The sequence below is a fragment of the Emydura macquarii genome, unplaced genomic scaffold (genome assembly GCF_026122565.2).
Source record: "Emydura macquarii macquarii isolate MOO-44397 ecotype Brisbane River unplaced genomic scaffold, CSIRO-AGI_Emac_v2 contig_2994, whole genome shotgun sequence".
Lineage (NCBI taxonomy): Eukaryota > Metazoa > Chordata > Testudines > Chelidae > Emydura > Emydura macquarii.
Window position 1 is genome coordinate 838,822 of NW_027133131.1, and position 25,094 is coordinate 863,915.

The 25,094-nt window shown below is 51.4% G+C and overlaps 1 protein-coding gene across 1 annotated transcript; it reads left to right on the plus strand.

Annotated features, from left to right (window-relative positions):
* Window positions 1–78: 78 nt before the first annotated feature.
* On the plus strand, window positions 79–21,907 carry ACVRL1 (activin A receptor like type 1). The gene is made up of 10 exons (XM_067529824.1): window positions 79–387; window positions 8,952–9,023; window positions 9,722–9,946; window positions 10,646–10,860; window positions 11,560–11,659; window positions 12,571–12,717; window positions 12,807–13,082; window positions 13,663–13,860; window positions 16,622–16,752; window positions 19,787–21,907. The coding sequence occupies exons 2-10, from the start codon at window positions 8,957–8,959 to the stop codon at window positions 19,919–19,921; spliced, it is 1,494 nt and encodes a 497-aa protein (XP_067385925.1). The 5' UTR covers window positions 79–387; window positions 8,952–8,956; the 3' UTR covers window positions 19,922–21,907.
* Window positions 21,908–25,094: the final 3,187 nt, after the last annotated feature.

Sequence of the window (25,094 nt, forward strand, 5' to 3'; positions counted from 1 at the left end):
GGCTGGAATTAACCCCAGAGCCACAGCTCTGTCCTGCCGACTTCCATTTGCAAATCTGGGAAGGCTGGAGCGAGGAGGAGGGAGGCTAACCCAGGAATCTGTTTCAGGCTGGAGCCTGCAGCGCAGTGGGGAGCTGCCTGGTGTGAGCAGGAAAAGTGTCTTGTCGAAGCCCGGGATCCAGACACTGCTACCAAAGGAGAATCGCCTCTGGGACGGGTCATCCCAGCCCCACTGGCAGCAGACAGAAAGCTGGATACAGGACACACAGATCTGGGTCAGGCAGGTTCCATTCCACCTCCAGAGACCCTGCAGAGCCCGCCCGCCCGCCTGCCTGCACGCAGCCTCTCCTCTGGGCCGGTGCTGTCAGCGACAGTGAAAGAGCCGCAGGTGAGTTGGAATGAACTGCTCCCTCGGTGGGTGTTGCGGTGTGTCTGAGGCTGCTGCTCAAAGCAGAAAACATGCTACCAAAGATCTCATCATGGGCCTGTTCCCTAGCATAGCGCTGAGCTCACTCCGCTAGCTCCCAGCAGCTGAGGCTCTGCCCCCATGTTTGTAACTCCTCGGACCCTCTGTTCTGTTCCCGATTCTCCCCCAGGGTCACCCATTGGAACAGCCTGTTCTTTGGGATCCCACTTTCCTTACCAGGGGTGTCCCTCGCCTCTTCAGACTCAGAGCCACTCCCATGCAATGGGCACTACTTGCTGCTCAGAACCGCTCCGTAGCTTAATTGCAAATCTGGAGAAACCGCTCCTGATTTATGCTTGTGCAGCTGAGATTAGAATCCAGTTTTACCCCAATTGCCAGTGGGATGACTCTGGATTTACACCAGGGTAACAGAAGTCAGAATCTGGCCCTGCCTCCCCTTTCAGAAGATGAAATAACATGTAAACGACAATGATATGATATCCAATGGCTCTAGAACTGGACAAGCCGTGTGATAAGATCAGTGCTACATTGGAGGATTGGAGAGTAGGAAATGTTTTGCATATATTTCAAAAAGGCACTAGAGGAAATGTAGTAAATTGCAGCCGAGAGACTGGTAAATTAGGTGAAATGATGGAATGACTTGGAAGTTAATGATATGATAGGGTCAGAGTAGCATGGCTTCCGAAAAGGAGAACTGTCTTCACCAATCTATTCAAATTCTCCCGTTCCTCTATAAAAGAGTAGATAAAGGAGAACAAATAGACATAACTCATTGGGACTTTCAAAAAGGCCTTTCACAAAGCGCCTCACAAAAGGCTACTGAAGAGGCTAAGTAATCCGGATACCAGAGGCAAAGGGCTGTCTTGAGTCAGAAACTGGGTAAGAGGTGGAAAACAAAGATTATGAAGAAATGGCCAATTTCATCACAGCAGAAAGTTAACGGCGGGGTCTGTGCTAGGGCTGGTGTTATTTAATATATTAATTAATGATCTGGGCAAGCAGGGAAGCAGGGAGGAAGCAACATTTACATGTAACACAAAATGATTTAGATTAGCCAAGACTCTCTAGAACTTCAGAGGGACATAGCCTGGTTAAGGGAATGGGCAACATGTTTTAAAAGAAATTCAGTGTGGGATGAAATAACACGACTCCCCCTCCACTGTACAGAATGACTCAACTGACTGGCTCAGCTCAGGAAAAGGACCCAGGCAGCTCAGCCTTAGCTCAATGTCCAGCACCAGCTGAGAAAGCAAATGAAATGCTAGGGTGTGTGAGGAATGGGACGGGGACTATTCTGTTGCTATCCTATAGCTCAATGGGATCCGTAGGATGGTGGGCTCCGTTCTAGCACCCCCACCTCAAGAGGGAGGCAGAGAGGCCTGGCAAGATTTGTTACTGTTTCTAAAAAACTTCCAGGGTGAAAAGCCCCATACAACAGCCAGGCCAGAAAAAACCCCTCGCTGTTCTGGGAACCAATAACAGAAGATCAACATTGCCCTCCTGTTTCTCTAACAAACAGAATCTGAGAGAAAATAAACATGTGGGTGGGGAGGTGACATCTGGGCTGGGTTTTTAAATAACAAAACCTGCTTCTTTTATTTCGAATGTAGCAACTGCCTCAGGCGCAGGGAGCACAAAGCCCATGCTGTGCAATGCGGCTGCTGGCAGCATCTGCCGGCTCGGCTCTGAGCACATTGCGCCAGTCATGCCGTGAATGGCAGGCGGCCTTTGGAAGGTGCCAAGGTTCAGTTTGGATCAGAAACGGGCCTGACCCATACCCCAGAGCTGAGCTAGTCTGATCTCTGGCTATGGCTCCCAGCTCTGCATTTTATCCAGCCCTAGGAATACAGCATGCACCCTGGGTCAGACCACTGACCCCTCCGGAATGCTTCAGGGGACGATGCCAGTGCCCAGTGCAGCTGAACAGTTCTGTACCGATGAGGAGGAGACGCTCCGCAGGGCTCCTAATTTAGGTTCAAAGCCCAATGACATAAATGGAAAAACTCCCACTGAATTCACTGGGCTTTCAATCTAGTCACCTGATCTGTAAAGGACTGAGCAGCCCCAGGTTCCTCTGACTTCAAGGCGAACTTCAGCACCTCTGAAAACCCGCCTAGTCCAGTCCTTTGGAAACTGCCTAAATCTGCTGTCTCCGCACCCAGAAATAATGCTTCCTGATGTCCATGTGCTTATGCACCCTGTGCATCTTTACCGCTGCTGGTTCCCACAGAACCAAAATAAGGAACCAGGTCAGGAGTGGCATCCTGGCACTAAAAATAAAAAAAGGCTTTTCTGCTTTTTTGGCGCTAATCTTAGATATTTCCCAGTCAATCATGTGACCGGTCGAACCATGCATCTTGTTTGGGGTTGGAGAGATGGGGAGAGATTTGTTTCCTGGTTTGGTTTCATGTCAGCTAGTTAAACCGTTCTCAAGTTGAAAACAAGAGCCGTGAAGGGACCTGGTACCTGGGACTGGGCAGGAGGTTGGGAAGGGGAGAACAGTTTAGGGCTCAATCTTCAGAAGTATCCTCTGAACTCTGATTCTCAGAGGGGTGGGGCAGCCACAGCTCCTGGGAACTTCAGTTGGGTGCTCAGCACCTCTGAAAATCAGGCCCAAGATCAGGGTCCCAAAAATTGAGGCTTCCAAGATCAATGGCCCCCTTGGAAAACATTGGTCTTGCTCCCTATGTCTACATTGCAATCAAAGAGCTGCAGCACAGCTGTGGCTGGCCGGGTCAGCTGACTCGGGCTTGCAGAGTTTGGGCTTCAGGGCTATAAAACTGCCAGGCTTGGGCCAGAGCCCAGACTCCAGCCTGAGTCTGAACGTCGACACAGCTATTTTTAGCCCTGTAGCCCGCATCCCGTGAACCAGAGTCAGCTGCCCCGGGTTTGAGATTCAGCACCACGGGTGTTTTAGCGCAGTGTAGGCGTCCCCTCTGGGGACAATTCAAGGCCGCTCTGCATGGTTAGCTACACAAGTGCAAGGGGCTGCCTTTCCGATACCCAGAGACCTGCTTTGCATGGGTGTACGCTGCAGGCGCTGGGCACGAATGGCTCGAGCCCAAGGAGCTGGTGTGAATCCAGCCCCCCTCAATGGGAGCAGAACAGTGTTTACTGCTTGGGGATCTTTGCATCACAGATTTGGTGGGACATGGCCTAGTTTCCCCAGACACGTGTCCAGAGCACAAAAACCGTCGTCATGAAAGCACGTGCTGGCGGCCTCAGCAGATAGACCAAGACCTGGCTGGTCATGCCCAGGTCAGGACAGCTCAGATGGTTCTTCTAGGGCTCCTGGTGGAGCAGTAGAGAAGGGGAGCCTACAAGCACGGTTGCTGGCCCTGTGCAGAGAGGATCTGTCTCCAAGGCTTCCCCTCCGACGCCTTTTGGCAGCACTAAATTAACTCCAGATTTTAAAACCTGGCTCCATGCTGAGCAGAGAGCGATGTTGGCCGTACAGCCGCAGTGAGATCCTGAGCTGGCGCACCGCTGGCAAGAGAAGGGAGTAGGGCCAAGGGGTCAAGGAGAGACAGCGACACATCTGCACGCATTCACAGCCCTGCTTCCTTGCCTGCTCTGAGACAAACCGGCCTGTGGGGAATTGCAGCTCCGAGTGCATGTCCACTTCCAAAGACATTTTAAATGTGCGTTCTCCACCCTTTTTCTTAACAGAAGCATCTTCAATAGGTCATTACATTAGCCTGCTTTCTGATGTGATTATACAGGACACCTTAAATGCCTGGCATGCTGTTGCACTATAAATCATATCAATAGCACATGAATGGAAGAGGTGGAATTAAAGTGGCTTTAACTCTGATTATCCTCAGCCACCTCTTAACTGGTGTAAACTGATGAAGCTGTTTGTTTCACTGGAGCTTTACTGATGTACAGAAGCTGAGAATCTGGTCCCTCTATTTATTTATTAGTGGTTCAAAGGGTCACAGACAAGCTAAGATTGCTTCTTTTGGCCCAAGCAGTTTGCCGATATGTAGAGCCTTGCCAGTTGTTTCCATTAGAGGAGAAATTGATTATACGAGTCCGGTGTTTCTTTGGGTTGATCCTGTTTGTTTACAGTGAATGAAGCCAGGATCCTGTTTCCCAGAACACAGAAGGAAAAATGGCAGGCAGTTTCCTTACTCAGAATTTCCAAGCCTGCTTCTCCAGCCAGTCTTGTGCCCAAGCAAGGAGTTCTGTCTCTCTGATCCTTCTCTGGGCCATTCTCACAACTGCTTCTCTTGCTGCCTGCTGGTTTTCTGGGCTCTCTACTTCTCTCATATGCAGCTTGTCAAAAAATCCATTAGCCCCTGCATTTGCAATCTGTCATAGACAAACCCCACTTATTCTCCCTGGGTTCATTCTAGAGCAGGTCTTGCCATGCAGCCTAGTGACTTGGGTGGTGGCTTCTATTGTGTTCAGCTATCACCAAATAAAAGGGGCTTCACTTCTACTGTTTCGCATGAATGAAAGGTGGTTGGCGCAGCCTTTAGCTTTACCCCAGTCTGTGATTAATGGCAGCCATCAACCCTTTCCCGCAGAACAGCCGTTTTAAAAGTTGTCCTTCTCTGTGTTACCAACAACTTGCAAGGCGATTAAAAGCGAAAGGATTTGAAACTTCTAGTTGACTTTCCATCACCGATGCCGCTGTCTAATGGAACCTTTAGTTGGCTTGGGATGAGGAAATTGGTCCAGGCACTTCCATTCAGTCCCCCATGCCTGCAGGACAGTCTGTAAATTAAAACAAAACGTATGGTGACATTTAAAAACAATTTAAAACATTTCAATTCATTGAGTCTTTGTGTTTGGATCCAGGAGGTTGATTCTGGCCTATTCAAGAAGCAATCCGCAGAGGAAGTTCCGATCCGGACTCTCTCAAAGTTCAGTTGTCTTTAGCCTCTGACCTGACCTGTAGTTGCTGGTAGCTCCGCTCTAAGAATTGGTCTAGTTTAGAGGTGGGTTTTGCATTGCCAGCCTTTGCCATTTTTATCACCGGTCTTGTAATATTTCGGGTGAAATCCTGGCTTCATTGAATACAATGGTAAAAATCCTATTGACTTCACTAGGGGACAGGATATCACATATTGGTGGTTCACTTAAAGCCCCTGCTCTGAGAGGAAACGGATTATGTAGGAGTCTCAACTTTCATTTAAAAAGAAAAAAGTACATTTCTAGCCCTAATGATTGCAGAGAAAAGCCTGAAAACATTTCTCAAGTGCCCCCCTAAAGACTCACAAACCAGAAAGTAACGAGCCCCAAATACAGTATTTTTAAAAGAATCTTACAGTTCATAAGCCAATCTCATAATATTTTGGGGCCTGACTCATGATTCTTGAACTGTTGGGGTGGGTGACACTGATTTCTACAACCTGTTGGTCTGTTCCTAGACCTACACTTGATTGGATTTGAGGGGCATAGCTGGTATCAGCCCCCACAGATACTCTGAGACCAGGGTGTGGCTACCTAATGAGATTAGGGATCTACAGAGAACATGTGAATGATGAGTCTCGCCCACATGCTCAGGGTCTAACTGGTGGCCATGTTTGGGGTCAGGAGGGAATTTTCCCCTGGGTCAGATTGACAGAGACCCTGGGGGTTTTATGCCTTCCTCTGCAGCATGGAGCATGGGTCACTTGCTGGTTTGAACTAGAGTAAGTGGTGAGTTCTCTGTAACTTGAAGTCCTTACATCATGATTTGAGGACTTTGCTCACTCAGCCAGAGGCTGCAGGAGTGAACGGGTGAGGTTCGGTGGCCTGTGATGTGCAGATCAGCCTAGATGATCATGATGGTCCCTTCTGGCCTTAGAGTCTATCAGGTCAGGAAGAGGGGAGGAAGGGAAAGGAAATGGATGGGGGCTAAACAGAACTGGGCCCAACTCTCTGGAGGTGCCTCCAGGCCTCAAAGCCCAAATCCTTGGGCGCTTCCTTTGTCTCCAGGCTGGAGTCCTAGGGCCGGCTCTGGATGTGCTCAGACTCCCAGGACAGCAGCTGTCAAACTTGTACACCGTGGAGGCTGCAGTTACTATTCCAGGATCCTGCCTCAGGCCAGGGGGACCCAAACTGTCTCAAATGACGGGTCAGGTGCCGCCCTGGAGTGACCCAGCACTTTGATTTAATCAGGAGTGGCTTCTGCTTACACCAGGGCTGAATCCATGTCAGGATATCTGCCCTGGGTCTGCAGCATATGGGACTGTCCCTGGTTCAGGGTGCAGCTACTGGGGAGCACCCATACTACCCCCACCCCCCGACGCTCCCGCATAGTCGGCCTTCCAATCCCCTAGGAACTTGCCTTGTCTGTCTCAGTGTTTGGGGTGTGGGGTTAGAGAACCACGTTAGCCAACATAGGTTCAGCATGCAAAAGCATCCGACCCCTTTGCTCACCCTTGAAAGAGATGTTTGCCTGCTGCTGGTGCTTCATCTGCAAGAGCTGCAGATTCCCTGGGCCAGAGGCAGCTCTCACCCCTATCCCTACCTCCCACTGGAGCTCAGTCTCCATTTCCCCTCTGTGAGCAACAACAAAGCGAGTTATTTTGGGGAGGAAAGGTCCCTGTGAGGCTGCCCTATGGCTGGAGCCACAAAGCTGCTGTCTGGGCCAGATATCTATTAATGCGGCTTGGAGCCATGTGTGTTTGTGTGACTCCGCTTTCACATCAAGGCCAGAATCTAAACAATCTTGATTCCTGTTCTGGCTGCCACGGCGGACAATGGGCAGGGCTCCGTGAATTGCAGGAAACAGAGACATCAGCCTGTTTACGTAGAAACCATCGAGGACGGAATGGAGGTGGGTGGAGAACTCTGGGCTCCCAGGACCCAAGGGCTTGTCCATTTAGAAAGGGATCCAGAGCGAAGGAGACGGCTGCGTGGGGGGAGGAAGGGGACTGGGAGGCTTGGGGACCGTGCTGAGGTCAAGTCTTCATCATGATTAGTTTGACAAGAATTTCCTTTTTATGAGGAAGAATTGAGAAGAAAATAAAAAGCCCTCCCTCTGCAGAGGAGCAGCTGGGAACCTTCTGGCTGCCTGCTCCGAGGTTATTTGTACCCTTGATAAGCCTGACTGATACAAAAGCCCCGTGGAGGATCCAGTCCATGCGTCTCAGTTATGCACAGCTGGCCCTCGGCCTGGTGAGACAGGGCACTTGGGCGCAGGATCATGCATCTGTATGTCTCACCGAGTCAGTTCCCTGCCGTTGCGCGGGCAGCGGTGCAGCTCAGTCCCTCGTGTTTCGCTGCCGGCAGCACACCATAGTTTGGGCTATGTTTGTTGAATCTGGATTATTGGTCTCACCACGGGGTAACTGGACGGGGTTTAGTGGCCTGTGAAGTGCAGGAAGTCAGACTCGGTGGCCAGCTGGGACCTTCTGGCCTTAGAATCTATGGCTGTAATGCATAGAAAAAAGGTCCAGAGTCCGCAGCAGCCATCTGAGGTGCTGGGTGATGGGGAGCAGAGACTATCTTCCCTGGGCCTTTCCGATCCACTGCACTTCGATCCTGCAATCTCTGTTGCTCAGACCTAGTTAAATCCCGCTTTGACCCTGCTGCATCCCATTACATCTCTTACTGCCCGGCGCTCCCTTTGACTGTCCCAGGTCCCCCATTAGTTCCCGCTGCCTACATTGCCTCCGCTTTGTAAGGGATTATATCGTGTGTAATGTCTTGGCTGCCTGCTTCAAAACTGTAGCTTTGCTGGTGCAAGATGGCTGCTGTGCTCCACTCCAGAGATGGCTGCATTTTAGTGATGGTGAGGCCTGCACAGCCTGTAAAATGCTTTGGGGCAGATTTTCCTGGAATAAGAGGAAATGCAGCAGCACAAATTGTTATAATGAAAAGAGATTGATGTGTCTATTGCTCTTTATAGAACAATACAACATGAAGGCACCACAGGGATACAGCTGGGTCACAAGCAAGTAACCACACACACAAGTACACGCACACATGCCTGACCTAGCTACATACACACTGCTGCTCTGGCTGATTTCTGGTGGCTTCTCCAGCCCCAAACACAGGCTCGCAGACCATTTAAAGGTGTACTACCCTATTCCTATCTATTACAGAACTCCGGATTGCCCTTCTGTATGCAGACGGACGGATGTTATTCAATACAGAGTGTGCAATGTGTTTGTTTACACATATTACCAAGGCAGACACATGGGTTCTCATACAGTTGTGTGTAATAAAGATCTCTGGAATCATTCTCCGGAAGAGGTGGTAATCCTGATGTCCTGGCCAAGTTCCACTTCAGATAATTCCATCCTACCTACCTACATCCTGCCCCCCCGCGCCATTTCAGTTGACTACAAAATTCTATACTTCCTCTCCAAAGCCATTGTGTAGCTTTGCTGAGTGACTGTTAAGCAGCTGCCCCGTTCCATCCCAGAAGTAGCTGCATTTCAGGCATTCATGAATTGACCCCCTACATATAATGAAGTTGTACCACAATAATATCAATGTGCATTTGCAAAGTGCTTTAGGATCCTCTGGGGTGAAAGTTGCTACAGAACTGCAAGACTGTTATCAATTATTTCTGTCTTCTACAGAGAAAATGTTGCAAGGAGCCATTGGGAACTTTCTCCTGGCCATTCTGACTGTTCCAAGGAGCGTTGCCGCTGGTAAGAAGCAGAATAGCCAGACTGACTAAGAAGAATGCAGTGTTTCCAGCGGATAGCTGAAATAGGAAACTGACATAAATAGCTGGAGAGCTGCAGATTGATTTACCTACTCGCCTCTCAAAATAAGTCACCATCCCAGGCAATTCATTCAAGCCCTTGTGTGTCTGCCTTGGCAGGCAGTGCTGGCTAGTGGTCAGAGGACGGAGCTGGGAGTCAGGACTCCTGGGTTCTATTCCTGCTCCACCAATGACTGGCCATGGGACCTTGGGTGAGTCATTTCATGTGACATGAATACAATAACACTGCCCTAGCTCCCAGGGCAGACCAGGCGGGTTCGTTAACTATGGTTCATAAAGTGCTTTGCGATCATTAGCTGAAAAGGGCTGGAGATATAAAAGTGAGAACTGGGAGTAGGCAGCATTCTTCAGTGAGACAGGGCTTTTCCAGGAGGTGGGCTCTGCTAGTGACGGAGGATGCTCTCTGCTTGGGCGGATAAACTGGGCAGCTCGCACAGTATCCTCATCCCCTCCAGTGACCCCAGTCTGCTGGAGATAATGCCCATCTCCGTCACTGGGCAGACCCAGCCTGGAATGATCTGCTTGACCCTGTTCACAGCTATCGAGTGCTGAAGCCAGAAGCACTACACAAGTCCCCCGCAGGACCTAGCCCGTCTATGCTATCTCATTTGTGTCCCGCAGATGAACTGCTGTGCGCCTGTGACATGCAGCAGTGTGAAAACACCACCTGCCGGGGGAAGGTGTGTTTTGTGAGCAAAGCGCTGGAGGATGGGAAGACCATGGAGGGCAAGGGCTGCCTGAGGTCCAATATCCTGGAGCACTGCCAGACTGCCATCATGGATCAATATGCCATGAACTGCTGCAGCTCCCACATGTGCAATGAGAACATCACTGTCCACCTGAGAGGTAGAGCACAGCCCTTTCCCCCCTGTCCCTGGGGTGGCTGGGGGGAGGAGGCTCCCCTCTCTGGTAGTTTGTCCCAAACTCCCACCCTTGCCTTGGGGAACCCTCCGCCAGCCTTTGGAGAGGCAGGAATTCCCCCGAAATCACCCGTTACCAGCGAACAAACAGCACCAGGGCCCCTCTGGCCCGGCTCCCTCAGACCAGGTGCCTCCTTCCGTTGGGCACCAGCCCGTTCTGATGTGCAATATGGGGCCACTTGAGCAGCCGCCCTCCAGAGCAGCTCCCTGCACCCGCCTCCCAGTCCTGAGCTGAGGCCCTGGGCTGCTGCATCCCTGCCGCAACAGCAGAGGTGCCCCCGGGAGCCTGGCCGTCTCTTCTCAGATTGCGGCCCTCTCCTTCAGTGGGAGGGGAGGTGTCAGCTCTCCAGCCCCCTGGGGCTCTGGGGGCAATGTGCCGGGTTGGGCAGGACTGGCCCTTTCACCCATAGGAGAGCAGGGCCCCGCATGGCTCTAGAAAACGCAAAAGATAACAGTGGCTTGAAGCCCCCTCCTCCCCTCTCTGTGCAGCACAGGAGCACAGTCAGGAGGGTGCAGACCCCAGTACCTGCTCCCTCCAGATCTCAGCCCTGCTCTGATCCCATGCACAAGGGCTGGGCAGAGGGGTCTATACTGCATTTGCCCCTGGACATTTTCCTCCCCTCAGGCCAGGGACAGCCAGAGGAACCTCCCTCTCTGAAAAACCTTCTCCTGATGATCCTCGTCCCCCTGCTGGCCTTCCTCGTCCTCCTTGTGCTCATCACCCTCTTCTTCTGGAAGCTGGCTCAGCACCGCCGGAAGAGGCTCCTCTGCAGGCATGATGACTTGGGGGACACAGATATCATGCTGAAAGCATCCATGGTTGGAGACGGCACCTTAGAGGTGAGTAGGCCTTAAAGAGCCTGCATGCCTGGGACAAGAAAGGGGGCCAGCCAGAGACTCCCACCCTGCAAACCCCCTAGATCTGAACGCCCCAGAGTCCTGCAGAGATTGGAGCCAAACCTGAACTTTGCAGCTGGAGCCCATGTATGTGTCACAGTCTCTTCCTAAGGTAGGGGGTATGACATTGACTAGGAAAGGTACATGGGTGACATGGATGTAGATGGGCTCCCTAATTCTGTCTCCACCCCACCTCTTGTGCCATGCAGCCATCTCTACCCCACGGCTGGCACCGGGTCACTGCACCTCCCAGTCACGGGTCCCTCTCCACCCCCCCCTCCTGCAGCTCTGACTCTATCTCCACCCAGACGATCTTCATGCAACATCCCCACCATCATGTGCCCCACCGACACGCCACCCCACTACGATGTCCATGCACCTTGGCTCCAGCCAACCGACCACCATGCACCAATCCCCATCCAAAGTTCATGCATTCACTCCATCTCCACCCTATCACTGCACCCATATGCCCCAGGTCAACACCAGGCCAGCTCATCACCCGAGTGCATCCCACCCATCTCCCAGCTCCTCGTTGCCACGGTGACGGGAGAGGTCGAATGACCAGTGGGGTGGATATAAGAGTTGCTTGCCGGGTTAATGTGCCACTAGCCGTCTGCAAGCTCCAACGACCCTGTCCCACAGGACCTGCTGAGCGAGGACTGCACGACGGGCAGCGGCTCCGGCCTGCCCTTCCTTGTCCAGAGAACTGTGGCTCGGCAGATCGCTCTGGTGGAATGCGTAGGTGAGAAACCCAGCCCCTGCTAGCCCCCGCGTCTGTCGTTCAGCATCTCCCCGTGGTGATGGAGGATTCCCATGGCTCAGCCAGTGAGCCAGGCCGGCGCCAGGCTATCCCGGGAGCAGCGAGAGACGAACCCAGGAATCCTGACCCGTGCGCACATTTTGGACTCTGACTGTGGCTGTCTCTGTTACCAGCCCCGAGCCCAGGGCACCCTGGCGATGCTGAGTGTAGGAGGGGAAAGGACAAGCAGCTCTTGGACTGGAGCTTGGCCCTCCCTCACCCCTAATCCCTGGTATCAGATGGGCTAGGCTCGGCATGAGGCTTCTGGCCTAACTCTTCATGGTACGCACTAGGCCTAGCCCTGAGGGACCTGGCCTGGCCCCCAGCCCCACAGATCAGGCCCAAGCACTGTGGGACCTAGTTTGTCACCTATATCCAGAGGCCCAGGTTGGCCACTGTGGTACCTGGCCTTTCCCTTAGCAGACAGGCCTGGGCACTGAAGTACCCAGCTTATCCCCCAACTGTATGGGCCAGGCCTGGGCATGAAGTCACCTGTCCTCTCCTCTAACTGGCCAGGCTAGGCCCTGTTAAGAAAAGAGAAGTCCTGGCACAATGTGAGAGCACGTTGCTGGTGAATAGGTTCATTCTCTGATGCCTTAGGCTGCTGGGTGCCCACTGCCTGGCAGCGGGTGCAGGGCACGGGCTGAGACATGGGATCAGGTTGTCCTCTAGTCACTGATCCACAGAGAACATAAGACCTTATCCTAGGGGTGGCTGAGGTCGCCAAACCTTCAGCGTAGGCAGCAGTGTCCTGTGCTCCTGTAGCCCGGACGTGGCATGGCAGGAGCAGGTGTGCACCACGTGTGCCCGTCACAAGGGCAGGGCAGCGTGACGCCGGCTCACTGTCATGGCAGGGAAAGGGCGCTACGGGGAAGTGTGGCGCGGCGTGTGGCACGGGGAGAACGTGGCCGTGAAGATCTTCTCCTCCCGGGACGAGCAGTCGTGGTTCCGCGAGACGGAGATCTACAACACGGTGCTGCTCAGACATGACAATATCCTGGGTGAGTAGCAGCTCACGACGTTGATGTGCATGGCCAGCTTGTGCATGGCCAGGCTGCTCCATGGCCCCTTCTGCCTTCTCCCCCTCTAGGCTTCATTGCCTCTGATATGACGTCCAGGAACTCCAGCACCCAGCTCTGGCTCATCACTCACTACCACGAGAACGGCTCCCTCTACGACTACCTGCAGAGCACAGTGCTGCACACAGAGAGCTGCCTGAGGCTGGCCTGCTCCATCATCTGCGGCCTGGTCCACCTGCATGTGGAGATTTTTGGGACCCAGGGAAAACCAGCCATTGCTCACCGGGACCTGAAGAGCAGGAACATCCTGGTGAAGAATAATCAGCAGTGCTGCATCGCAGACCTGGGTGAGGAAGAGGGATCGATCCATGGGGTCAGAGCCAGGGCAGTAACCCATCTCGGCATGTCATCTTGCTCAGGGCTGGGGATCATAGGAACTGACCATATCAGACCTTTGTCCCATCTGGACCTAACCGAAGTCTGGATTCTCTTTCACCTGGGGAAGGTGCAGCTCACTGTGGTGAATGGGCAGATGTGTCTTTAGGGATCGTGAAAGCAAAGGCTGTTTCCTCTGCAAGTGGAGGGGATGGCCTGCTCATCAGGGCTTAAATCTTTAATTCCCTGGAGTCTCAGGTTCAAATCGCAGTGGGGTAAATGCAGGTATTTTTTCTTCCCCAGAACAAAGTGGTGGCAATAAATATTCCCCCTTGGGATAAGCCAGGGAAGGAAAGAAAGAACAAATTATCATGGGAGACAGAGGTGCAGACTGGCTATATTGATCCAAGGTGGGATTTCCCTGCGCTGTAAGCAGAAAACTCTGCCACGGTCAGATTCCAGGGCACTTGCCCTCATAGAGAAAAGAGTCAAAACCCAGACACCCCCCCGCATGTCCTCCAGCTCAGCCTGTTTGGTGCTGCTTCCTTTCAGGTCTGGCAGTCATGCATTCGCAGGGCAGCGACTACCTGGACATCGGGAATAACCCTCGGGTTGGCACCAAACGCTACATGGCCCCCGAGGTCCTGGACGAGCAAATCCGTACTGACTGCTTCGAATCCTACAAGCAGACAGATATTTGGGCATTTGGCTTGGTGCTCTGGGAAATCACCAGGAGGACAGTTGTTAATGGTAAGGGGCAGTGGGGGTGCTTTGGGCAGTGGGACGCAGCGCTCCTCATTCTTGATCCGCATGCACAGACACAAACATATGGATATGCACGCAAGGGCCCTTCTCTATAGATACACACGTATCTAGCTGTTCTTTTATAGTGCACAGAGACTGCCCTGGGGTCCATGGTCTATGGATATGCACAGAATATCTTGATGTCCACAGACACAGAAACATACACCCAGACACCTGTTTATTCAGGTAACCTTATCTGTACACTATCTTATACTCCAGCTGTGTAAGAGACTGCCTCCTTGTTTGGTGTTTGTACAGCGCCCAGCACACTGGGGTCCTGGGCCACGACTGGGGCTGCTAGCACTACTTCAATACAAACAATATATCATAACCTTCACAGAAGGGCCCTGGCTGGATGGGGCTGGGACTGCCCATTTAAAGGAAGTCGGCAGCATCTCATGGCCCAAGTTTTGCCACAGATGGCAGCTGGGTAAATGGGTCTGGTTAGCAGCATGGCACAGGCTGTGGCAGCAGCCGCCATGGAGGGGCTGAGTGAGCAGCATGCTGGAGGAGGAGCCACCGTCCTCCCATGAATTCGCGCGGCTCCCTGTGCAGGAATCATCAGGGCTGCTCAGACAAAGCTGTTCAGCTGCTCTGGGGTGTTTTTGCCCATAGATTAGCTGTAAATTATAAACACTGTAATCTGGTGTCAGCGCCCGCTCCCTGATTAAAGGGCCCATTAGACTCAATCAGCGCTTTGTTTGTTCAGCACTGATTAGAAAACGAGCAGCAGCAGAGAACTGCCTGGAAACGGGCCACATCCAGGGGACTTCCGGCTCCTCTGGAGCACGGGCTTGACAGGCCAACCCAGCCTCTTCCCCCAGGGCCTGGCCTTGGGCAGACACAGCTGTCATGGGATGAGAGTGGGGGGTCAGGGCATGCTTTGGGGGGGGCTGACGTTGTGCAATGGAACAAATGGGCCAGATGCAGACTCCTCCTCCAGTGGATGCCCCCCCACCCGCCCCACAGGCGCGGTCCTCTCACCCTCAGGCATCTTAGGGCTCCACATCCACAGATGGTAAGTCTGGCCCCAGCCGTGGGGTCTTCAGTTCATGTCCAGTGGGCAGGCGTCCCTGTTACAGGAATGCCCCCGCCCCCGCCCTTGCCCTCATTGTGGTGGCCTCAGCAGACAGGGCCAGGCTTGAATGGGCCACAGACCCCACCTCTGCCCTCTCCTCCCTAGAGTGGGCGCTGCGGGGCAGGGCGAAGGGGTACAGACAGTGGGGGGAGCTTGACCCGTGTGGCTACACAGAGCCTCCAGGCTGTCCAGCTGGCCCCTTCCACCAGTAGGAAAGTTCAGTAAAACGGCTAAGGAGATGAAGGCAGCGGAGGCCAGGTGGCAGGTCCCCGCAGGCGCAGTCTGGCCGGGCTCCCAGGCGCTCGCCTGCCCTTGGACTGGCCGCCCATTAGCCCTGGACTGGCCAGAGGCCTCTCTCCCGTCCTGTCCCGTCCCGTCCCGTCGGATGTCCGGCGCAGGGGGAGCTCCCCGCCTGGCACTGCATCCAGGGTGGTTGGCTGACGTGGGGGTGACCCCGGCTGCCGAGGCTTCGGATCCCCTTTTGGACGCAGGGGCGGGAGGGCGGGAGGCCCAGAGAGGAACGTCCCATTGCGGTGGGTTGCTGGGAAGCTGGAAGGGCTTTGGCAGCCAAAACGGGTTCAGTCTCCCTGACACAAAGACACCCGGGGGCACTAAAGACGGATTAGCCAGGCCCAGCTGCCAGACGTTCACTGTGAGCAGCTGCCTGGCCGCCAGGCCACCACCAGGTGGCGGTTGGGCTGCGTCTCAGCGGGGCTCCCAGATGTTTGCACTGGCCCAGGGAGAGACCTGGGCTTCCTGCAATTGCAACCAGTTCAAAGCGCAGACTTGGGGTTTGGGGGGGAGGCTGCCCTCCCTGTGAGCAGCACTGAGGTGTGCATTACGGGCTTGCTGCATGGTGCATCTTCCTCTGAAGTGTTTGCTATCCAAGGCAGGATTCCCCCCAGCCAGCTCTGATCTGAGCTACGCCGGCATGGATCTGGAGTAACCCCACAGACTTCCATGGAGTCGTTCCAGATTAGTGGTCTTGTAATTTGTGGGTCAGCTGCGTCACGCTTGGTCTTACTGTCCATTAACTGGCTAGCCCCAGCCCTGTTAATACATGTTCAGACCAAGAGGAGGGTCTGTCGCGGTCTGGAGCCACATGCACACATCCCACGGTCAGTACAGACAGCTTGAGGAACAGGATCCATGGGGTGAAATCCTGTCCCGTTGATAGCAATGGTAAAACTTCCATTGATGTCAGTGGACGCAGCATTTCACCCCTGCTCTTCAGCTCCTCCAGAGGCACAATTGTCTATACTCTGTGTTTGTACAGCACCCAGCACAAAGGGGCCCCAGTCCTGACTGGCCCTCAGGCACTCCCATAGTACACAGAACGAATTCTAATCTGTTGTTTGATCCTGGAGCTCAGCTACTGGGCGGGGTTCATGTCCCTAATGCAGTGCTAGGAGCAGGCTCTACATCCTTTCAAGCAGGCACCCAGCAGGTCCACATCCATCCAGCAGAGGGGAGTGGTGCAAATGCACGTGTGTGTGCACACACTCCTGCTGTTTGTTGCGTGGCTGCCGGTGCGTTGAGATCACTGGTGCATAGCGTTGGCAGTGTGTGCAGCATGCCCCTGTGACCAGGCCAGTTTTCCTTACCTGCTGCCCACTCTTCCTCCTGCAGGGATAGTGGAGGACTATAGGCCTCCTTTCTTTGACATGGTCCCGAGCGACCCCAGCTTCGAGGATATGAAGAAGGTGGTTTGCACTGATCAGCAGACGCCCAGTATCCCTAACTGGTTGTACTCTGACTCGGTAAGTGCTGTGACATAGGGTGCAGATCCACGCCTGTGGGGTGACTCTTCTCCAACGCGACAGCCAAAATAAACCCACACATAAGAACATAAGAATGGCCATACTGGGTCAGACCAATGGTCCATCTCCCCCGTGTCCTGTCTCTGACAGTGGCTGGTGCCAGATGCTGCAGAGGGAGTGAACAGGACAGGGCAATTTATCGAGTGATTCATCCCGGCATAGGGACACCCAGAGCATGGGGTTGCGTCACTGACCATCTTGGCAAATAGCCAGTGATGGACCTGTCCTCCATGAGCGTATCTCGTTCTTTTCTGAACCCAGTGATACTTTTGCCCTTCACAACATCCTCTGGTGACGAGTTCCACTGGTTGACTGTGAGTTGTGTGAAGAAGTACTTCCTTAAGTTTGTTTAAACCTAATAACTATTCATTGTATTGGGTGACCCCTGGTTCTTGCATTATGTGAAGGGGTAAATAACACGTCCTTATTCACTTTCTCCACCACTGATGATTTTATATACTTTTATCATATCCACCTTTAGTCGTCTCTTTTCCAAGCTGAACAGTCCCAATCTTTTTAATCTCGCCTCATATGAAAATTCTCCCATACCCCTCATCATTTTTGTTGCCCTTCTCTGTATTTTTTCCACTTCTAATATATCTTTTTTGAGAAGGGGCAACCAGAACTCCGTATACAAGATGCAGGCGTACCATGGATCTATATAGTGGCACTGTGATATTTTCTATCTTATTATCTACCCCTTTCCTAATGGTTCCTAACATTCTGTTAGCTTTTTTGCCTGTCGCTTCACATTGAGTGAATGTTTGCAGAGAACTATCCCCAGTGATTCCAAGATCGCTTTCTTGAGTGGTAACAGCTAATTTAGACCCCATGTTTTGTATGTCTAGTTTGGATTATATTTTCCAATGTGCATTACTCTGCATTTATCAACACTGAATTTCATCTGCCATTTTGTTGCCTAGTCACCCAGTTTTGTGAGATCCCTTTGTAACTCTTTGCAGTTAGCTCTGGACTAAACTATCTTGAGTAATTTTGTATTGTCTGCAGACTTTGTCATCTCACTGTTTACCCCTTTTTCCAGATCATTTATGAATATGTTGAAAAGGACTGGTCACAGTACAGATCCTTGGGGGACCCCACTAACTACCTCTCTCCCTGTGAGAACTGATCATTTATTCCTACTTTTTGTTTCCTATCTTTTAACAAGTTACTGATCCATGAGAGGACCTTCCCTCTCATCCTGTGCCTGCTTACTTTGTTTAAGAGCCTTTGGTGAGGGACTGTGCCAAAGGCTTTCTGACAGTCCAAGTACACTATATCCATTGGATCACCCTGTCCACATGTTTATTGGCCCCCTCAAAGGATTCTAATAGATTGGTGAGGCGTGATTTCCCTTTACAAAAGCCATGTTGACTCTTCCGCAACAAATCATGTTCATCTCTGCGTCTAATCATTCTGCTCTTACTAGACAGTAGAACCTCAAAGTTATGAACTGACCAGTCAACCACACACCTCATTTGGAACCAGAAGTACACAATCAGGCAGCAACAGAGCGAGAGAGAGAGAGAGAGAGAGAGAGAGAAAAAGCAAATACAGTACAGTACTGTGTTAAATGTAAACTACTAAAAAAAAAAGGAAAAGCAGCATTTTTCTTCTGCATAGTAGTGTTTCAAAGCTGTATTATATTAATGTTCAGTTGTACATTTAAAAGAACAACCATACCATTTTGTTCAGTTACAAACATTTCAGAGTTATGAACAACCTCCATTCCCAAGATGTTTGAAACGCTGAGGTTCTTCTACTGTAGTTTCAGCCAGCTTGCCTGGTACTGAAGTTAGGGTTACTGGCTTGTAATTGCAAGGATCACCTCTGGAGCGTTTTTTAAAAATCGGTATTACATTAGGTACCTTCCAGTCCACTGGTACAGAGGATGATTTAAGCACTAGATTACATCCCACAGTTAATAGTTCTGCAATTTCACATTTGAGTTCCTTCAGAACTCTTGGGTGAATCCCATCTGGTTCTGGTGACTTATTATTGTTTAATTTATCAATTTGTTCCAAAAGCTCCACTACTGACATCTCAGTCTGGGACAGTTCCCCAGATTTGTCACCTAAAAAGAATGGCTTCGACCTGGGAATCTCCCTCACATCCTGTGCAGTGAAGACTGATGCAAAGAATTCATTTACCTTCTCTCCAATGGCCTTGTCTTCCCTGAGTGCTTCTTCAGCACCTCCGTCATCCTGTGGCCCCCTGATAGTTTGACAGGCTTCCTGCTTCTGATGTACTTAAAATGTTGCTGTTAGCTTTCATGTCTTTTACTAGTTTCACTTCAGATTTATTTTTGGCCTGCCTATTTATACTTTTACACTTGACTTGCCAGAGTTTGTGTTCCCTTCTAGTTTCCTCAGCAGGATTTGACTTCCAGTTTTTAAATAAATGGCCTGTTCCATGAAGACTTAGGCAAAGGGGGGATCCTGCAAACACTTCTGCCTGGGTTTAACGTTACTACAGCAAGCAGTCCTGGGACTAACTCATGGTTGTAGCGCTCAGCATGTACCAAGAGTTTGCCATAGTGGGGTCAGAGAGGGGCCTTTTGCTCTGCCTAAAGGCATCTACGTATTATTATTCCCATTTCACAGATGGGAAAATGGAGGGTCAGAGAAGTTGCCCAACTATGACAACTTTGGAATGACAGGCTTCTAGGAAAAGATATTACCTCCCCCACCTTGTCAGGCTCCTCCTAGTCAGCCGTGCTTGCTTACTGCAGGGTGAGTTTTCTTTATGGGGCCTGCCGGTAGAGGGAGAAAAAGCAGCTTGGGTTTCTGGATTCTGCTCTGGGGTCATTGGTTAATAGTGGGGAGCCAGATCCGTTGCTGGTGTAATTGGCCATAGCTCCACAGCAGTCAATGGAACACTGCTGATTTACACCAGTGAAGGCTCTGGCCCGGGATCTCAGTTATTTTCATTTGAGAGTAATTTTCTCTCTCTCTCTTTCTCCCTGCCCCCCCAGATTTTGTCCTCCCTGGCTCAGATCATGAAGGAATGCTGGTACCAGAGCCCCTCTGCTCGGCTCACAGCCCTGAGGATTAAAAAGACACTAAAGAAGCTAAACAGCTCCCTAGAAAAACCCAAACAAGACTATTAACTGCGGGCCCTCGGGATCAGGTTTCCGCCTCCCTTGCTCAGGCTCCGGAGCAGCAGAGAAGCCAGAGAAGTTCAAGGTCACTGAGCCGCAGGGAGGGGTCTGGGGCTCTTTGCGTGACTCTGTAACAAACTGGTTTTTCCCTCTAAGTCCAGCCCTGCCGGTTGTGGTGGGAAGATAGTAACTGACAACCTTTCCCAGGGACGATTCCAACCTGCTGCGGAAAAGCCCCACTGAGCAGCTGCCAGTTGCCCTGGCACGTCTTTCACCCTCGCGCTCCGGTGTCTTTGGAGTTGCTTTTTGGTTTGGGTTTTTTTTTTTAATTAAAAAAAATGTCTCCCAGCCCATTTATAAAAATACCCCCTGGGTGCGTGAGCCGACGCCAGCCTGTCTCGCGTGCCAGACGGGAACATGAGCACCAGCATGGAGGGTAACCACCCGCCTGCGTCCCACCCTGCTCACATGACTCTGAAATCCACCTCAGGCCCCTTTGAAAAGCAAGAGTCGCAGTTTAGCCTTTGGGATCCTTTTGTGTGTGCATGCGTATCTGCCTGTGTGTGTGCATGTGTACAAAACCACAATACACACCCTGCAATAACCCGTAGCCAGGCAGCAGCTCAGTGACTGGAATGGGGCTGTGATAAATGCTCTGTGCATGTGTAGGGGGCACAGCCAAAGCTGCTGGGGGAGGCACTAATTTAGCATCTGACAGAACTAAAACTGCCCTCTGCCCCAGGGAAGAGCCCCAAGGGAGCAATCTGCCCTCCCTCCCCCCCACCCTGGTGTTGGATCCCTGCTGGGGCTGCAGGTGTATTTCCTACCTCCCTAGACTCACTGCGGTGGGATCCTGGCCTTTGTTGTCGCTCAGCTCACCGTGGGATTCTGATTTCCTTTTCTTTCCTTTGTTTACACCAGGCAGGAATTTGGTGCAAGCACCCGTTGGGGGTCCAGTGCTGACTTGACATTTCCTGGGTTGTCCTGATGCACACCCCTCCCTCCCCCCGGGGCAGGCTCAGAAGGGCAAGAAATGCCCTCTTTCGGTGGGTCTCCCTCATTTCCCCAGTGCATCCAGCAGCTCCACCATCCCTTAATCTCAGTACAGAGGATACCCCTACCCTTGGCTGGAGAGGTGAGTTCCTGCCCCCTCCTCCATCACTGACACACAGCTTAGCATGAAGGAATCTGGGCTCTGCCCAGACCTGAGCTTCCCCAGCAAATCTGGCACCAGTCGTGCTCCCAGCCCAGGGCTCCCAGGGCGACAGAGCAGCCAGGAATTCCCCAACAGGGGTGCAATGTGCAGCGTGTTTCCTGTATTTGAATTTTTTTTAATTTCTCCAGCAAAGGACGGTCCTGGGTTAAGTCTGGGTTAGCGTCCCCTCCTCAGCTTGCTGCTGCAGATCCCAGCTGCTGTGCTAGCGCATAGATACCTCCTTTCAACTGCCTCCTGCAGCATCTTCCTCCCTTAGGTACTTTGGATGCATTCACTTTAGTGGGGAGGGGAGTCACTTACTCATATTCCAAGGTGACCCGATGAAGATGGATCTGAGCCCATGTCCAGCCTCTGCCTCGTCTCCTCTAGAGGCATTTCCCCTGTGCAACGTGGCCATTCGGCTGTGCTCTTTTCACGTGCACTTTGCACAGGTGTGGAGGATGTCACAAGGTGCAAGGCAGGGGAGAATAAGACCTCAGCTCTCCCGAAATCCAGCCCAAACAGCAGAGCCACAGGAGGGGTCCTGCCTGACACTCCCTTGTCTGTTCTAGACACAGGAGCCCTGAGTGACGTTCCAGCTCTGTAAGGGACACAGGGGCCAGTCCCATGATTTAGATCCACATCTGAACTTGCCCAGACTTCGGGGCGCTGTTTCGAAGCAGTGTTTTGAGGGGGGTCCCACATCCTGGACTGTCTAGAGTGGGGACACCCTACACCCTCTACCGCTACCCACAGCTGCAGGGTAGCTGTCACAGGAGTGCAAGGATGGAGCTAAACAGCTGCAGGGTTTTATTGCTGGTGGTTCCAGCCAACAAGCAGTTACTACCCAGCTATCAAGGAAGATACAAGCGTGAGCAAAATATTATGGCTCAGTGTGTTTGTTTTTTATTTGCACAGCCAGGGCTCAGACCAGAGATATTCTGAGCCCCTTCAACTCCCGTGGACTTCGCCTGGAGCTGAGGTGCTCAGAGATTTGCGGGGGCAGGTCCCTTGTTGAACAGATATTTGCAAACTAAGGACCTGAGCCTGCTCCCAGCACAATCCACGGGGAGTTTCAATGAGGGTGTAGCATGACTGAGCTTCTGCTGTGGCCCATTGCCTCCAGGCAGGTTGTCAGTGCAGCCTTGGGAGTATTGCAAAGTCTGGTGCCTCCTAAAACCTTTCTCCCCCTCTATGGGCATCTCATATTGTTTTTGCTGTATACAGACTAACACGGCTACCCCTCTGGAACGTTTCATACAGCACAGTCATTCCTGGTACTGGGACATAAATTGCCCCATCAGCACAGTACTTTGACCAACACTTCTTTTAATGGGGGGCACACAGGTATATATTAGTCAGATACAAGTCTGTCTCCGTGTATCCAAAGTAGGTCTGATTGGAGCACAGCAATATCATTTATTTCATGTGCTAATGAATCCCTGAGGAGCTTTTCTTTCTGTCTCAGGAGCATAAGGATAAGAGAGAGAGACACATTTCCTGGCTCTCCTAAACCCCATGTGAATGGGACACATGCGAATGGGAAGCCTCACGGGCTTAAAGACAGGCATGTGCTTTAAGTGCCTTGTTGAATGAGGTCCTGAAATACCTTCCTGTTGTCACCTCTCTTGTGACATTCACCTGGTAGCCATCACTATATTTAAGGCTGAAAAATAATTCCTATTATACTCTGCCATGTTCGTTTCCCTCCTTCCTGCACTGGGGTGCAGCAGCAAAGAAATATTTCAGCTAATGAGGAAGCCAGGACCTAACGTTCTCATCCGGATCCAAAAGTTTCCATAAAACTTAAGCCTGTTCAGAACTCAGGGACCAGTTTGCTCTCATTTATAACATCAGCTTAAACGATGCCAAGAAAACCAGCTTTGGGAACTATGCTATAGTTATTTATATGTTCAAATGTAATATATTCAATAAAACATACAGCTATTTTATCTCCTACACGCTGCAAAATCTCTGCCTTTTGCACAAAGTAAGATGTCAGGAGACAGGGAAAGCCCTGCTGTCCAGAGCGCACGCATGGTCTTTATTTATTGCTCAAAGTGTTAAACTCCTGTAAATAACATTTGCATCCAGATCCTACAATAAACCTTGCTTCCACCCATTTACAATCTTTTCTTGACAGATGGGGGGGAAGCGCCTGGTGCTGCAGCACATGGCTGCAGAATGAACCCGCAGGGAATTTGCTAGACCAGTTTGAAAAGATTTTAAGGTGTCGGAGTGTAATTAGCAAGCGAGGATTTGGCCAGGGCTAATGCCCTGATTCTTACAAAAAATCTGTCACAAGATCTTTAATGATCCATGAGTGGCTAAGACATTGGCTTTACATCACAGTCAAAGCACAGCACCATTAGGACTGTGCCATGGACTGGGTCAATTCTGATTCAGTGCACCACCTACTCGGGAACAGGAATACTGAGCACTTGTCTAGCACTTTTCATCCCAAGATCCCCAAGCGCTCTGTTCTCATTCAACCCATTGTTTGGTTCAGAGGTACAGAAAGGTGAAGTGATTGGCCGAAGAAGGTCACATAATGTGTTAGTGGTGGAGCTGGAAACAGAGCCTGGATTTCCCAACTCCCAGGGCTGCACCCTGCTGTCTCCCCAGGCAACTTCCTGCAACATTTCCCTTACAGACCCAGCCGTGTACTAGACAGGTTAGCAGCTCCTTAACTTAGAGCAGGATCACAGCAAATCATAGCCATGGATGGGGGGTTTTATATAAACTTCCTGTGCCTGATTCTGCTTCCACTTGTGCCCGTTTTACACTGGTGTAACTGCACTGAGCCCAGTTCGCCGCCATTTCTATCAGGATAAAGTGGATGTAACTGGCTACATAAGGTGCAGGGCAATGGAGAATCAGGCCAACAGAGGTACCCTTGGTTTACTCCAGCGTGAGTGAGAGGGAGGAGAACTAGCCCTCTCTTTTTATGCCTAGATGAAAATCCCCTTTACAAAGAGCAGGATCTGGCCCCTGCAATCAGATCTGCTGCTTGCATTCCTGTTTCTAAGAAATTCCACCAAAAAAGGACAAAAAATGCAATGACAAAGTCCAGGTCTTGTTTGCGACCACTGGAAATGGATGTAATAACATTATTTAAACAGGATACTATGGGCTCACTTAGCCTGCCTCACCCAGCTCCTTATCTGCAGATCCACATCATCTCGCAGGCAGGAGTTTCCTGCTGATAGCAACAGCACAGAAGTCAAAAACACTGCGCGAGATGAAAGAGGAACTTGCTCAGGAGATTTTGTTGCAATTATTTTTTTTCCGCTCCCTGATAAAAACCTGAATGGTGGGTTGCCCTTTCCTGGAATTTATTTTTGTTTTTTACTGGTAGCCTTGTGAAACGGTATAAAGCACCTAGTCATTGGCTGAGCTGCTGGGCTAGTGACGTGCTCCTAAATTCTACCCACCAGTCAAGCCCTGTCCGCTCATGACCCAACATCAGACCAGTTTGTGCTGATCTGCATAATAGGGTCATCCCACTGTTATCCTGAGTTCAGAGAAATAGTTAGCAAAGCTGAGGTTGAATTTGTCCCCAATTTCCCCCATGCCAAGGCTTCTGTGTGCCCTACCATTCCTTCCAGGTTCTTGCATGCTATCCTCACCATGACAGGAGCTCTGTGTGCCCCTCCTTCCTCGCCCCCTATGCCAGGGTCCAGCATTCTCCCGGCCATGCCATGGGCTCTGTACATCCCCTCCTCAGCTCCGCACTTCACTGTGGTCTATAGACAAGTGCAAGGTGCTTGAAGTTGAGGCGCTTTTAAAGAGATGGCAGGGGCTCCATGTCTCCCCCCGAGGGGAAAATCATTCGGGTTCCGCCTGCTAATGCTTAAAATATTCCTTTACATGTTTTGATTTAATCGGATGCTGCATTCAATAGTCCTGATGTTACAGCTAAAGAAACAAATGTCATGCTGAGAGTTGGGGCTTGCAAGCTCAGCCAACACATTGTGGATTTATTCT

Bases quoted from the DNA above. Each gene is read 5' to 3' on its own strand.
- ACVRL1 (XM_067529824.1), top strand. From the start codon at position 8,957: ATGTTGCAAGGAGCCATTGGGAACTTTCTCCTGGCCATTCTGACTGTT. The intron at 10,861-11,559 runs GTGAGTAGGCCT...CCTGTCCCACAG, and splicing joins TTGGAGACGGCACCTTAGAG to GACCTGCTGAGCGAGGACTG. The intron at 13,861-16,621 runs GTAAGGGGCAGT...TTCCTCCTGCAG, and splicing joins CAGGAGGACAGTTGTTAATG to GGATAGTGGAGGACTATAGG.